This window comes from Monodelphis domestica, chromosome 7, assembly GCF_027887165.1.
Source record: "Monodelphis domestica isolate mMonDom1 chromosome 7, mMonDom1.pri, whole genome shotgun sequence".
Classification (NCBI taxonomy): Eukaryota; Metazoa; Chordata; class Mammalia; order Didelphimorphia; family Didelphidae; genus Monodelphis; species Monodelphis domestica.
Genome location: NC_077233.1, coordinates 92,488,039 through 92,500,192, shown reverse-complemented (window position 1 = coordinate 92,500,192; position 12,154 = coordinate 92,488,039). Strand labels below are relative to the sequence as shown.

Genomic DNA, 12,154 nt, shown 5'->3' with positions numbered 1-12,154 from the left:
AGTCCCTGCCTCAAGGTCATGAAGTGAGAGGACACATATACTCAGTAGCTTAGGAGCATTAAGGGCAAGAGGCCAGAGGAAGAAGGGTTGCAGAGGCATGGAGATGGGAGGTAGAGGGCCAGGTGAGGGAGGCTGGAACTTCTGGGTTTTAAATGCCCAATGGGAGCCTCTTTTGAGCCTCCATAATAGGGGAGCGCATGAGTAGGGGAGGTAACCTGGGAGTCATTTTCACTGAATAAGACCTGAAGTCAGATTCTAAAGGGTGGAGGGAGACTAGGAGGCTACACATTTGACTGGGAAATAAGTAGAGAAGGGATATTGGACAGGATCCAGGAGTTTCTCATCTTTACTACTGAAACTTAACATTTTCTTCAGTTACAAATGTGGGCAACAAAGCATTGAGAGCTTCACCAGGTTACTAAGGGTTTGCACCCACAAAAAACCAAGAACTCAGGGTCTAGTTTTGAGAAGACTAGGGAAAGCCAGCAGGCAGCAGAGATCCCAGCTCAGGGTGCAGGCAGCACCAGGGACTTGGCCTTGCAATTTCACCTGTGTAAATCGAGGCAGACTCTACCAATGTGGCTCACCTAAGGAAGTCACATAGCCAGCATGTGGAGACAGAGGTCTTGAACTTGGGTTTTCTTGGCCAGCTCTCTATCCATTATGCAATACTGCCTCTCAAGTGTGAAGGCAGATTTTACGTGTGAAGTTGGACGCCCCACATAACCTTAGGCCACAGAGAACACTGTCATCAGGTCTTTGATGATTCCATCCGATCTGGCCGCCTTTCTTCTTGGCAAAGCTGCGGGTCCACAATCTGGTGTCCTTTCTCCCTGGCTAGCCTTATCTCCTAGTGCTCCTTCCACCTTCCATTCTCACTCCCCACAGCCTCAGTGGTGTCCTCCACCTTCCAGTTTCTAGCAGAGTAATTTGGGGAGGGCTGGGCCTACCCCATTTTCCACTTTGTGCCCCTGGTGGCTCTGTGCCTCCCATGAGACACCTAAAGCTGACACTTTGGTCCCCATTTCTTGGTGGGCCTGGCAGTCTGTTCAAACTTCAAAGACCTGTGCCATGCCATGGAGTTAGCTGCCTCAATGCACTCTACTTTTGGCCAGTTCTTCATGAGGCAATTTTTTTTTTATAGAGAGCTAAAATTTGCCTCTTTCCCCCCTGCTCCTTCTTCCTACCCTCTGTGACCTAGCAAAAGAAGTATAATCCTCATTTACCCATAGACCACCAATTACTTGAAGGTGATCAAGCCTGGCAGCCTCTCCTTTGGGCTAAACACAGTCAATTCTCCACTTTGCATCTAAAGCTCTGCCCCTATGATGCTTAAGCCCTGCTCCTCTTTCCTGCCTTCTTGTTTGGTCTCCCTCTTTAGGCTGGAGGCTCCTTGTGGGCAGGGTCCATGTTATTAGTTATATCCCCTGTGCTTATCAAATGTATTTAATGGATACTGGATTTACATATAGTAGTTTTCTCCTCAGACTGTTTGGGGTTAGCAAAGGCAAAGTGAAACTTGGGGCCCATAGACGAGATGGCAGAAACTGTCCAGCCCTTGCTCCCCACTTTTCCTTCATCTTATCTGACAAAGACCACAGACCACTATATCCAGCTTTTTATTGAAAAAAACTAGAGGGAGAGGTGAGAGGCACTAAAGCCAAACAAGGCCACTTCTCAGAAGAGCCGCTTCTCGTACCTGCGGGGCAAGAAGAAAAGTATGAAAACAGCATGATGGGCCTGTAGGAGCCCACACAAATTTGTCTTCTCATCCCCATCTCCTTCAAGAATAGGGCAGATGGGATTTGAGACACTTACGAATGGAGTCCATGAACACCGCCTTCCACCTGGGCAGATGATGTCCTCTTCTCAAATTTCAGTTCCCCAGAATACATCATGGCTCTGAAGAACAAAAGTCAAGGCCAAAGGATGGGTCAAAGCATAGAGTATTCTGGGACATAGTCCTGCTTCTCTTCCTGTTGCCAAGGCTAAACCCCTGGGAAGATCCAAGCCCTTTTCTTACATTCATCTTACCTGACTTGAGTTAGACTCTTGGCACCAATGTCTTGGCAGGAGTGCTGGATGCCAGCAATCAAGTAGGGAACAAATTTGTGGATGGAACCTTTGTCTTGCACGGCCCCGGATACTCCCTGAGCCACTTTGATTTTGTCTGCTTCACTGTGGGCAAGAAAGAGGCAGAGATAGAAGGGTTTGTCCACCCACTCCCTCCTCCCACATAGCATAGGCTGGCCTTTTACTTCCCAGCTATAGCCTAAAAAGCCTCAAAGTGGGCCCAGGATCCTTCCAGAGGGGTTGGCCTAGAGCCACAAGAGAAGAGGAGACTCAGAAAGCACACCTTTCATTCACACCAACCTCCCTCCCCTCAAAGAAAACATAGATATTCTCTTCTCATTCCCCATTTAAACCCCGAGGGGTGGACACCAAGCACTAGCCACTAGGAAGGTCCAAAGCAGAGGTTTTCTAAGCCAGTTCTGTCATGGAAAGCCCTTCTCTCACCCCCAGAGTGCAGTTACTGTTGGCCCCATGAGTCTCTACCTGAAGTAGCGGTTCTGGCTGCCAAGGTTCTTGTCCATGGCATCAAGGGACCCCATCCCTCGGTATTTCTTTAGCCGGATTCCATCAGAGAAGAAGTACTCGCCTGGGGCCTCAGTGGTGGCCGCCAATAGAGAGCCCATCATCACTGTGGGTACAGAAAGTCTGCTCAGCAAGCCCTCCCAACTTCCTGGCCTCTGTGGCACATACATCCTCCACATGTATGGGGAGGCCAAGGTCTCTATAGGCTGTAAGGCTCCAGGTCTAGTCCATGGCCTTTTGCCTGTCTGGTACATGTAGGATTTAAAGCAGGAAGAAGATGGAATAAAAAGCCTTAATTTTGCAGAAGAAACAGGGTCAGGGGAAATGGAATTTGCCCAAGTGAAGAGTAGAGGTTTTAACTTTGTTCTTCTGCCCTAAGCCCGATGAGCCATTAGAAACAACAACAAAACCCCCTTATTTTTCCATCTTAGCATCAATCTTGTGAATGGGTTCCAAGGCAAAAGAAGTATAAGGGCTAGGCAACTGGGGTTAAATGATTTGCCCAGGGGCACACAGCCAGGCAGAGTGTGGGACCACATCTGAATCCAGGACCTGGCTCTCAATCCGCCGAGAAACCCCAACACACTTTTTATTTCAGGGGCTGCTCAAGATTCTTGACTGAAATATTTACCTGTGGAAGCTCCAAGGGCAAGGGCTTTGGCAATGTGGCCCACATTTTGGATGCCCCCATCAGCAATGACTGGGACACCAAAACGCCGTGCATATTCTGAGACTTTATAGACAGCTGTCGCTTGGGGCCGCCCACATGCCAGCACTAAGAGGGGAGACGGAGAGAATATATGGTCAGTTCAGTTGAGTAGATCTGTGGGAACAGCACCCCAGCAGGCAAACTTAAATTATTCCAAGTGTCCTCAGTTAAGCTTTCACCAAGGCTGGGCAGAGGACCTGGGTGGGGTGTCCTCATTAAGGGCAGCATTTATTATAGCCTTCTATGACAGATATTGGAGACCTGGAGGGGCTCACGAGAAGTCCCAGGACCGCCCATCGCCCTTCCTATCAGGTCCCCAACCCGGGCTCCCACTAGGCTCTGGTTAGTAGGGCAGTCATAGGCACATGCAGTCCTTCCACCAATGGGCAAGCCCTGTCAGTGACCACGGGGATGGAGACTGTGCAGGTTATGGTCACACAGCAGGCAACAGCCGCAGCTAGAGAACCCTCTCTGAAACCAGCTCTGCCCACACCTGGGCCTTTCCTTCTGTAGCTTAGGCAAGACGGCAGCTTAGCCAGGGTTTTTAGGCAAGAAGGGAAGAGCAAAGGATCCTGTTCCTGCCTTATTGATGTAGAGAACTGTAAGCAAAGTAGGGACCCAGGTCAAATGTCAAGTGATGGTGGTTGTGGGAGGTGCCAGTGAGTTCCTCTCTTTAAAAAGGGGGCGCACAGGGAGGGGGAGGGGCTCCATCTAAGGGCAGCCCAAGGCAGATTTTCTGCCTATCAATGACCCGCCTCCCTCCAACACACATTGTCAGCGCCACAAACCCAGGGAGCTACAGCTACAAAGTCAACCAAGCAGCCGGGCAGTGGTCAGCCAGGGGGCCTGGGCCGGCCAGGCCGGACTTACTATAGGTGCCCGTGACAGTAGAAGGGCATTTAGGGCTGTGGGACTTTATGTCTGGAGGGATCTTGGGAGCCACTAAACAAAACAAACAGACCAGAGTTTAGAGAGAGAAGAGCAGAGCTGAGCAAAGGCGAGCAGGAGGAAGGCCAGGCCTGGCAGGGAGGGGGTAGGGCAGGGGTCAGAAAGGTGAACATGTTACTGGGCAGAGGAAGCTGCTATGTATACCCAGGGACATGTCAAATGAGAGAAGAGCAAAGGGCTGGCTAGTTCCCATCCCTCTCGAGACTCCCCCTTGCCCTCAGTGGGACTGGAGATCCCCGACATCAAGGCCTCCTGGAGGAGCTTTTCCTGAAGGAATCCCACTGCTATGGGGGGGATGTTAGGGGCACCACAAAAGCCCTGCCCTCACCTTCCTGGGTAATGCAGATGGAGCCACTGCCCATGCCAACCCGCAGGGCGTCCACTCCAGCGTCAATGAGGTTTTTGGCCTGTGCAGCTGTCACCACTGCAGGAGAGAGATAAGTGTCTCAGTGGGGGCTCCTCACAGCCCCCATGGAGGCAGGCAAGCAGCTCAGGGGCCTTCCGATAAAGAAGCCCAATAGTCCGTTGGCCCCTACCTCCCCCCAATCCCAGGAGTGGAAAGAATCTGTGCCCTGACCAAGCGGTTCCATGCGTGGTGATCCCAGCCCCCCCCCCCCCCCCCCTGCCCAGCCTCACCATTGCCGCCGATAACCTGGAGGTTGTTGTATTTCTCTTTGATGTACTTGATCATGTTAATTTGGAAAATGGAGTTTCCTTGGGAAGAGTCCTAGGACAGAGAAGGGAGAATTGGGGGTAACTCTGGCAACTGCTGCATCCAAAGTTGGGGTGCTGGTCCCAGGCCCTCCCACCACCCTACTCACCAGCACAACCACATCGACGCCGGCCTGGGCCAGCAAGTCAAGCCGGTACTTGTCATCCTCATGGGTGCCAATGGCTGCCCCACACAAAAGCTGCTTCTTGGTGTCCTTGGAGGCCAGGGGGTAGTCCCGATTCTTCTTTAGGTCCGTGCGGGCAATGATAGCCACTAACTCATCATCCTCATTCACGATAGGCAGTTTCCCTGGGGAGCAGTGGAGGTGCTGCTGGTGAGGGACGGCCACCGTCTCCCCCCCACCAGACATCACTTACGTACCCCCATCCTCACCTTTCTTGCTCCGCTGCAGTATTTCATTGGCTTCCTTTAATGTGACGCCGGCAGGAGCTACTACCAGATCCTCCCGCCTGGTCATGATCTGATGAAAGAAAGAGCAAGCTTGGACGCCTGCACACAGGAGCTCCTGTCCTTTCCCAGCCTTCAGGGACGCCCTGGCCAATATTTCTCACTCCTCCCAGAGTAATAATCAACAGATCCCTTTCTCTAGTCCTGTGCAATTTACAGTTGTCTGGTAGGAATGTTAGCCCCATTTTACACAAGAGACTGAGGATTAGAGGTAAAATGGATTGCGCAGAGTCACATAACTAAAAAGTAACAAATAGTAGAACATCAAACCCACATTTTCCCAGACCTAAGTTTGTATCTAGGCCAAGACCAGCCTGTTCTCTCTCCGGTCTGTGACTGTGCACACACAAATCTACAAGAAGCCCAGGTCCTACCCAAGGGGTAGCAGCAAACCTCGTCCAGGAAACGGTCATGTTCCTCCTCCTTAAGAAAGTCAATGTCACGAGAGGAAATGATGCCCACCAGGCGGCTGCCCATCTTGCCATTGTCTGTGATTGGGATTCCACAGAAGCCATGCCTTGCCTTGGCTTCAAAGACATCTCTGACACGATCTTTGGGGCTCAGGACCACAGGGTCAGTGATGAAGCCCTGTTCATATTTCTAGAATTCGAGCAGAGAGAAATCCAGATGTTGAAAATGGGAAATCGTATGTGGCCTGATGCCAAGTCTTTTCCCCTCTGGCTGGAGTCATCAAAATGGCAAACATCCTTCAGCTTCAGCCAGTGAACTTTTATTAGCTATGTCCATATGGTACCCCGCAGGTAACTCCTGTATTGAGACTATGGATTTAGAGGGGAAAAAATAACAACTTCCTGGGATGGGGATGCAGGCCTACTCTGGGTCAAGAGTTCTACCCAACTGACCTTCACTTTTCGGACTTCATTGGCCTGGAATTCTGGGGTGCAGTTATGATGTATAAAGCCAATACCTCCTGTAAGCTGTTGGTAAACAGAAAAGTCAGTCTTCCATCTTTGCCACCAAAACCTCCTTCCCTACTTCTCTACCCTCAGAGGACTTACTGCCATGGCAATGGCCATCCCAGCCTCGGTGACTGTGTCCATGGGAGAAGACACAAGTGGGGTTTTCAGGGTTATCTTCTTGGTAAGTGCTGATGTTAGGTCCTGCAGACAGAAATGGGCCTGGTCAATAAAGAATGAACCAGCCTAGCCTGAGAGAAGCTGGTGCCCTCCCAAGACTTCTACCCCACTGGTCTGAAAGCTCTCTGCCATTAAACCCCAACATAAAATTCCTAAAGTCCAGGCAAGTAAAAGGTGCTTTTCTTTACCTCACCTAACCCCAACACTCCAGCCTGGGCAGTGTGGGTGCCATTGTGAGAATGGGCTATCCCCACCCCCCCACAGGGCTTAAGGTGCTACTTACCACTTGATCAGCTGTGAAGTCTATATATCCGGGGAGGATGAGGAAGTCGCTGTAAAGAGGGATGAGCCAATAGCAAAGGTGAGTGTTAGGAGAGGGCCTCAGGCTGGCCACTCCCAAAGTGGTCCTCACTCACTTGGGTTCCTCCCCCACCCCAGGTCCAGTATCCAAATTGTCCCGCTGGCCCTTCCTCTTAGGTCATCAGAGTTGGTCTGGGGCTGGCGAGTGACAGCTCCATGTGCGGCGAGGAAGTGTTATTTTGGGCCTGAAATTCCAGCCACTGCTCCTTCCCTCCCAGCTCCTCGCGGGGGAGACCAGCCCCTTCCTGGTGGTCTGGTATCCGGGCCCTGGCTATTTACACCCACCAGCGGCACTTCCATTCTTGGAACAGGGCCGGGATGGACCCCAAGTGGTCCCACCTCCCCTAAGACTCCTTAGGTAGCCTGGAATGCCATCCCCCACACCCCCGGGGCACCCAGCTGGGAGCTCGCGGTGCAAGCCCAGTTTCGAGGAGTCCCAGCCTTGCGGTCTCTCCTCCACACGGACTCCCCGCCTCGACCCTCCCGGGCCACCCCAGGTGGTCGCGCCCGACCCCCTCCCTCACTTGTACGTAAGCCCGTCCCCGCAGTTGAAGAGTTGCTGCGCCGTGAGTCCATCATCTGGAACGTAACAAGTCCCGCCGCTGATCAGATAGTCTGCCATGGTGGGGACGGGACGGGACGGGACGGAAGCAGGGGAGGTGGGTTGGGCTGGCGGGAGGTCCGACTCCAACCGCGTGGGGCTGACGCTTCTCCCGCAGAGGCCCGCGAAGGATACACGGCGCCAATATAAACCCGCCCGCTGCGTCATGGCGCAGGAGAGCGTGAGGCGTGCCTGCCGTCGTCACGGTACCGCGCCCGCGTAGAGAAAGGGGGTGGGGCGTCGTGCTAAGCACGCCCCGCCCCGCCAGCCAGCGGAATGGCGCTTACGCAAAGGACGCACGATTCCCGCGCGGGTAGGCGGAGCGGTTCTCGAATCTGGAGCGTCAGTGTCTGGAAGTTTCCCAGCCAGGATTCTGGGCTGGAATGTCATGCGGTGTGGATTCTATGGTGGAGCCAGCAGCTGCAAGGCAGCAGTTAGTTGTCACAACTCTGTGCCTCAGTTGTTCTACCCGCAAGCAAAGTGAGGCAGTGAGTGAGGAATTCAAAGTACCGGGCTAGCTCCAGGACCTGAATTTAAATCCTGGCTCTGCTCTTGCTTGGTGACTTTGGGCAAATAATTGATTTAAGCTCTCAGAACCTTAGTTTCCATGTCTGCAAAAAGAGGTGCAGTATTCTGACAGTTTTCAGGGACTTGTCCTCCACTGCTGGGAGGTTCAGGGGTGGTCGACTTAGCATTAAACCCCTTTTAACTATTTTTGTCCAAGTTCTCAGAAAAAAACAAAGGAAATAATAAATAGCTGGGCCACTTGGCCTTCGTGTCCTGCCTCCTCATCCTATTCCCTTGGAACACCGGTCCTATTCCTTCTTTGATTCTCCCTCATGTAACTCAAGAAAAACCCAAAATTAAAAAACATCATTACCTAGTAAAAGTCTACAGGTCTTGGGATCATTCCCACAGGGTCTTACTTTGTCAAAAACTAATGAGATTAGCGAATTCACCAGTTGCTTGCTTGGTATTCCTGCTTACAATAACGCTAGTTAACAAGGAACTAGGAGAATGTGGCATTTGGTAGAATTTGTTAAGATACCTGGCCCTGTCTGAACATTAGAGGGGTAGCTTTGGGGTGCTAACTGAATTGTAAAAAGGAGTTGGGGATGGAATCCAATTAGTGAAGATCTTCGGAATGGCAGCTAGGTAGCCAAGTGAATAGAGCTGAACCTGGGCCCAGGTGTTCACATCCAGCCTCTGACATGACATAGGCCCTGGGCAAGCTCCTAAAACTGTCTGCCTCAGTGTCCTCTTAACATAAGGATAATAGCACCTACTTTCCAAGGTTATTGGGAGGATGAGGTATTTCTAAAGCACTTTGCAAACCTTAAAGTGCTATGGAAATACTAGCTATTATTACTGATACAATAGAACTGTTAGCCCAAGAACCAACATAAAACCCAAGCTTTCTTCAGGAAGGCTGGCCACTTTCTAAAGTGTAAATATTTACATATTCACAAATGGCAAGACAGGGCTCCAGCTTTAGATACAGAGCTCTACTCCTGAAGGGATATTGTTTGTTCAGCCTCAAAAATAGGGCAAAATGAGGGTAATGTTAAAGGCCAAATAAAATTGTAGTCATTTACAAAAAAGTGTCAGAAAGATGTTTATAGGTGTCAAGAAATAAGAGAAACATCAAAAAATAAGAGGTGCTCTCCTTATGGGCTGAAGTTCATTTGTCTTATATGATGCCAAGGAGATGTCCTATTCACAAGATCAGTTGAGAGCAGGCAGCTGAGGCGACATTAGATGACAACACAAGGTTCTTCTCATGATGTGTCATTCTCCTGGCATGGATTTTAAACAGCAGGTAAATCTTCTCTCTGCCAGACTTTTCATAGCACTTTTTGGTGCTCATTTACAACAGCAGGGACAAGAAAACGGGTGGGGGAAGGGACTTCTTTTCAGAATATTAGCAGTAAGGAAACACTTCTGTAAATGTTCTCAGAAACAGTCAATATACCTTAGAAGAGTTGGAAAGACTCCTAAAATAATCTGAGAACTTTTTATTTTAGATACTTATATAGTGCTTAGTAGCTCCAAGGGAGCTCTCTCCCACAGTATTTAATCCTAGACCTCAGGGGACCCTTTAGCCTTGACATTGTCTGGCTTGGAAAAAACTCTGGGTTTAGTATCAGGAGACTTGGATTTGAGTCCCAGTCTTGCCTTGGGTAATCCCGGGTGAATTATTTTCATCTCATCAGGCCTCAATCTTCTCATCTAATAAAATGATAATATGGAGAAAAGATGAGATTTCATCTTTAAAATTCTGTGTCCTTCAGAAATAACTACTGGATAAGAATGGATTTCTAACTCTACTACATAGCAAACTTAGAGGTTAACCCTAACTCTGTCCCCCATTTTTGCTCTCCCTTCCCAAATAAAGACGCATTGTTCAATAGCATGTTGAAAAGACGTGCTTGTCATTCTTAATAAACAACTAGAGTAAGAATACATAAGAGAAACAGTGTTGTATCTTTATATGATACACAAGTGTATGTTACAAGAATTCCATCAGGCACATGTGCCTCAAGTTTTAAGGCCTCAATGTTAGGCCCAAAAAAAAAAAAAACCATGGTAAAGTTTTTACTTTAACATCTAAAATGTCATTTGTTTAAACGGGGCTGAATAGAAATTGTCTTTAATAAATCATAATTGAAATTCTCTCCCCTTATTTTTTCTTCTAATAAGATGCCAAGTTCATGTCTAAGCATGAAGAAAGAAAAGAACATGGCTATACCAGCGACAGGCAAGGCCAGCCAGGCCCCTGGGGGAGGCAGACATAGCAGGCACCCTGGGGCCGGAAGGGAGGTCCATCCATCATAATTTCCATTCTCTCTGGAGGTGAGAAAGGGGCCATATTTTCTCCTCTGCAGTCCAGGTCCCTTCCTCAGGCCCCAACAAAAGTGAAAAAGAAAAAAGAGGGGGGAAAAAGAAAAGAAAAAAAAGTTAGCCAGCAACTTTCCAGGGTGTCCAATTCTTTCAGAAACATATTGCTCCAGCAGGCACAAGTCTGTCACGGGTTTATGATGATGCATGGTGGGTAGGTTTTACTTTTATATTTTCTTTTCAACAGAAGCAGCCCAAAAAGGCTTCATAACTACACCAATTAAAAAAAAACAAAACAACTGAGGCCTCTTCTTTAGTGTGAAATCTGTACAGTTTTTCCTTGTATCTCCCCATCTTGCTCAGTGCATGTTACTGGCATTTGCCACAGCAATAGCTTCCTGAATTTCTCGTATCACCAGGATCCGGGTAAGCATCTGCTCCATTTGCTCTCTGTTGATTGGTTGGACCGAATACCAGATTGGGCTGTTGGGTGCCACCACTGGCTCAGGTGTCAAGTAAAATGTGTCGTTTCGGCCTTTCACACTCTGGGGACTGAGAGAAAGGGAAAAAGTAGTAAGGCTAAATTACACCTTTGCCCCCCTCCCCCTTTCCCTTCAATGAGCACACCTGAGCCCCTCACTTCCTGGGACAAAGAAGAATAAAAAGTAATGGCAATGTCAGAAATAAGCCAACTCTTCATACATCACTAAATACTTCACACAGTACTAAAGTACATCAGCAAATGTGCTTGTTATTTGATGGTTTTGTTTTGTTTTTGGTTGTTTCCATCAGTTTTGCTGATTTTTTCTCTTCAAGGTATTTTGTAGTAAGGGATGACTCTCCAGGATGGAGAAATCTAGATGATAAATTATTAATAAAAGTCTGCCTTAAAAATGAAAACGTGTTAGCTTTGTGTCATTTAATGTTTAATGTTGCAGTGTGGGGGTGGATCTGAAACTTCCTCAATTCCTCAGCCATGAGAATTCCTTTCTCCAGGGTTCAAATTCTCCCCTCCCAAACACACAGAAAGAAATCTCACCATTTGAAGAGGTAGAAATCATAGAGTTTTATGGGGCACCTCAGTGGATTCTCTGGATTCTCAGTCTGTTCAGCATACATATCATCTGTAACTACAGAACCCATCCCCACCGCATATCATGTGTCAGATTGACCCTCTGTAAGTCTGGCTAGAACACAGCTTGAGATATAAACACAGACAATTCTAGAACCCATGCACACCCACACCTCAGATCAAGGAAGGCACCTCCTTTCACCGTTTTAGGAAGAAACATGGAGCTCACAATGCTTTCACTTGAACTCTTGCTTTTTGCAAGGATAAAGTTAGAGCTTCTCACCTGGCTGGGCAGAAGTGGGTTTAAGGATTACAGGATTTGACAAGGACCAATTTTCAGTTGCTACCTGCAGTAGATCAGCAAAATGGGGGATAAAGTGTGGTGGGAAATGGACAACTGGAGCAGGTTGGTTACTTTCTGCCTATAGTCACCCCAAAGTCAGTCTTGTCACAGCACAACAGGAGACAAGGTCTGCTATTACCCAAAAGGCTCAACCTTCCTACCTTTCTGGCCAGTCTGGTGTATGCCAAGTGCCTTCAGATACCGGATACTTGTGCTCTTATCCTTGGGATTTGAAGGGTTCTTCTTTGTCTGTCGTAAAACTTTGGAAAAGGCCAGTTTCATATGCTGATCTACTGTTTTCAACAGAAAGTACCTAAATTGTAAAGTAGAGAGATATTAAAATGATGTAATATCCATGAGAAGGATGTAGGAAGGACAACTTTACTCACCCACTGACCACAAGTAGCTCAG

General features: G+C 48.7%; 2 protein-coding genes across 5 annotated transcripts in view; both read right to left on the bottom strand.

The window, feature by feature from the left end:
- Positions 1–1,603: 1,603 nt before the first annotated feature.
- IMPDH2 (inosine monophosphate dehydrogenase 2) lies at positions 1,604–9,594 on the bottom strand. Of its 2 annotated transcripts, XM_016424381.2 has the most exons (15): positions 7,414–9,594; positions 6,813–6,861; positions 6,452–6,553; positions 6,296–6,370; positions 5,826–6,032; positions 5,358–5,445; positions 5,074–5,273; positions 4,889–4,979; positions 4,581–4,676; positions 4,175–4,246; positions 3,227–3,370; positions 2,557–2,701; positions 2,035–2,178; positions 1,819–1,902; positions 1,604–1,699 (listed from the first exon to the last, which is right to left on the bottom strand). In XM_016424381.2, exons 1-15 carry the CDS (start codon positions 7,656–7,658, stop codon positions 1,678–1,680), a joined length of 1,764 nt encoding a protein of 587 aa, XP_016279867.2. In that variant the 5' UTR covers positions 7,659–9,594; the 3' UTR covers positions 1,604–1,677. The 2 variants fall into 2 exon arrangements, with proteins under 2 accessions (XP_016279867.2, XP_001367707.2); XM_001367670.4 differs by lacking the exon at positions 4,175–4,246 and having other exon boundaries at positions 7,414–7,816.
- A 309-nt stretch (positions 9,595–9,903) lies between these two features.
- The window catches only part of QRICH1 (glutamine rich 1), a 68,586-nt gene continuing 66,335 nt past the window's right edge, over positions 9,904–12,154 (bottom strand). For all 3 annotated transcript variants that reach the window (XM_007499833.3, XM_001367708.4, XM_056805084.1), the window contains 3 exons: positions 11,905–12,056; positions 11,368–11,458; positions 9,904–10,880 (listed from right to left, as the gene is read on the bottom strand). In XM_007499833.3, coding sequence (XP_007499895.1) covers positions 10,688–10,880; positions 11,368–11,458; positions 11,905–12,056 — 436 coding nt within the window. In that variant the 3' untranslated portion in view covers positions 9,904–10,687. The remainder of the gene's footprint in view (positions 10,881–11,367; positions 11,459–11,904; positions 12,057–12,154) is intronic.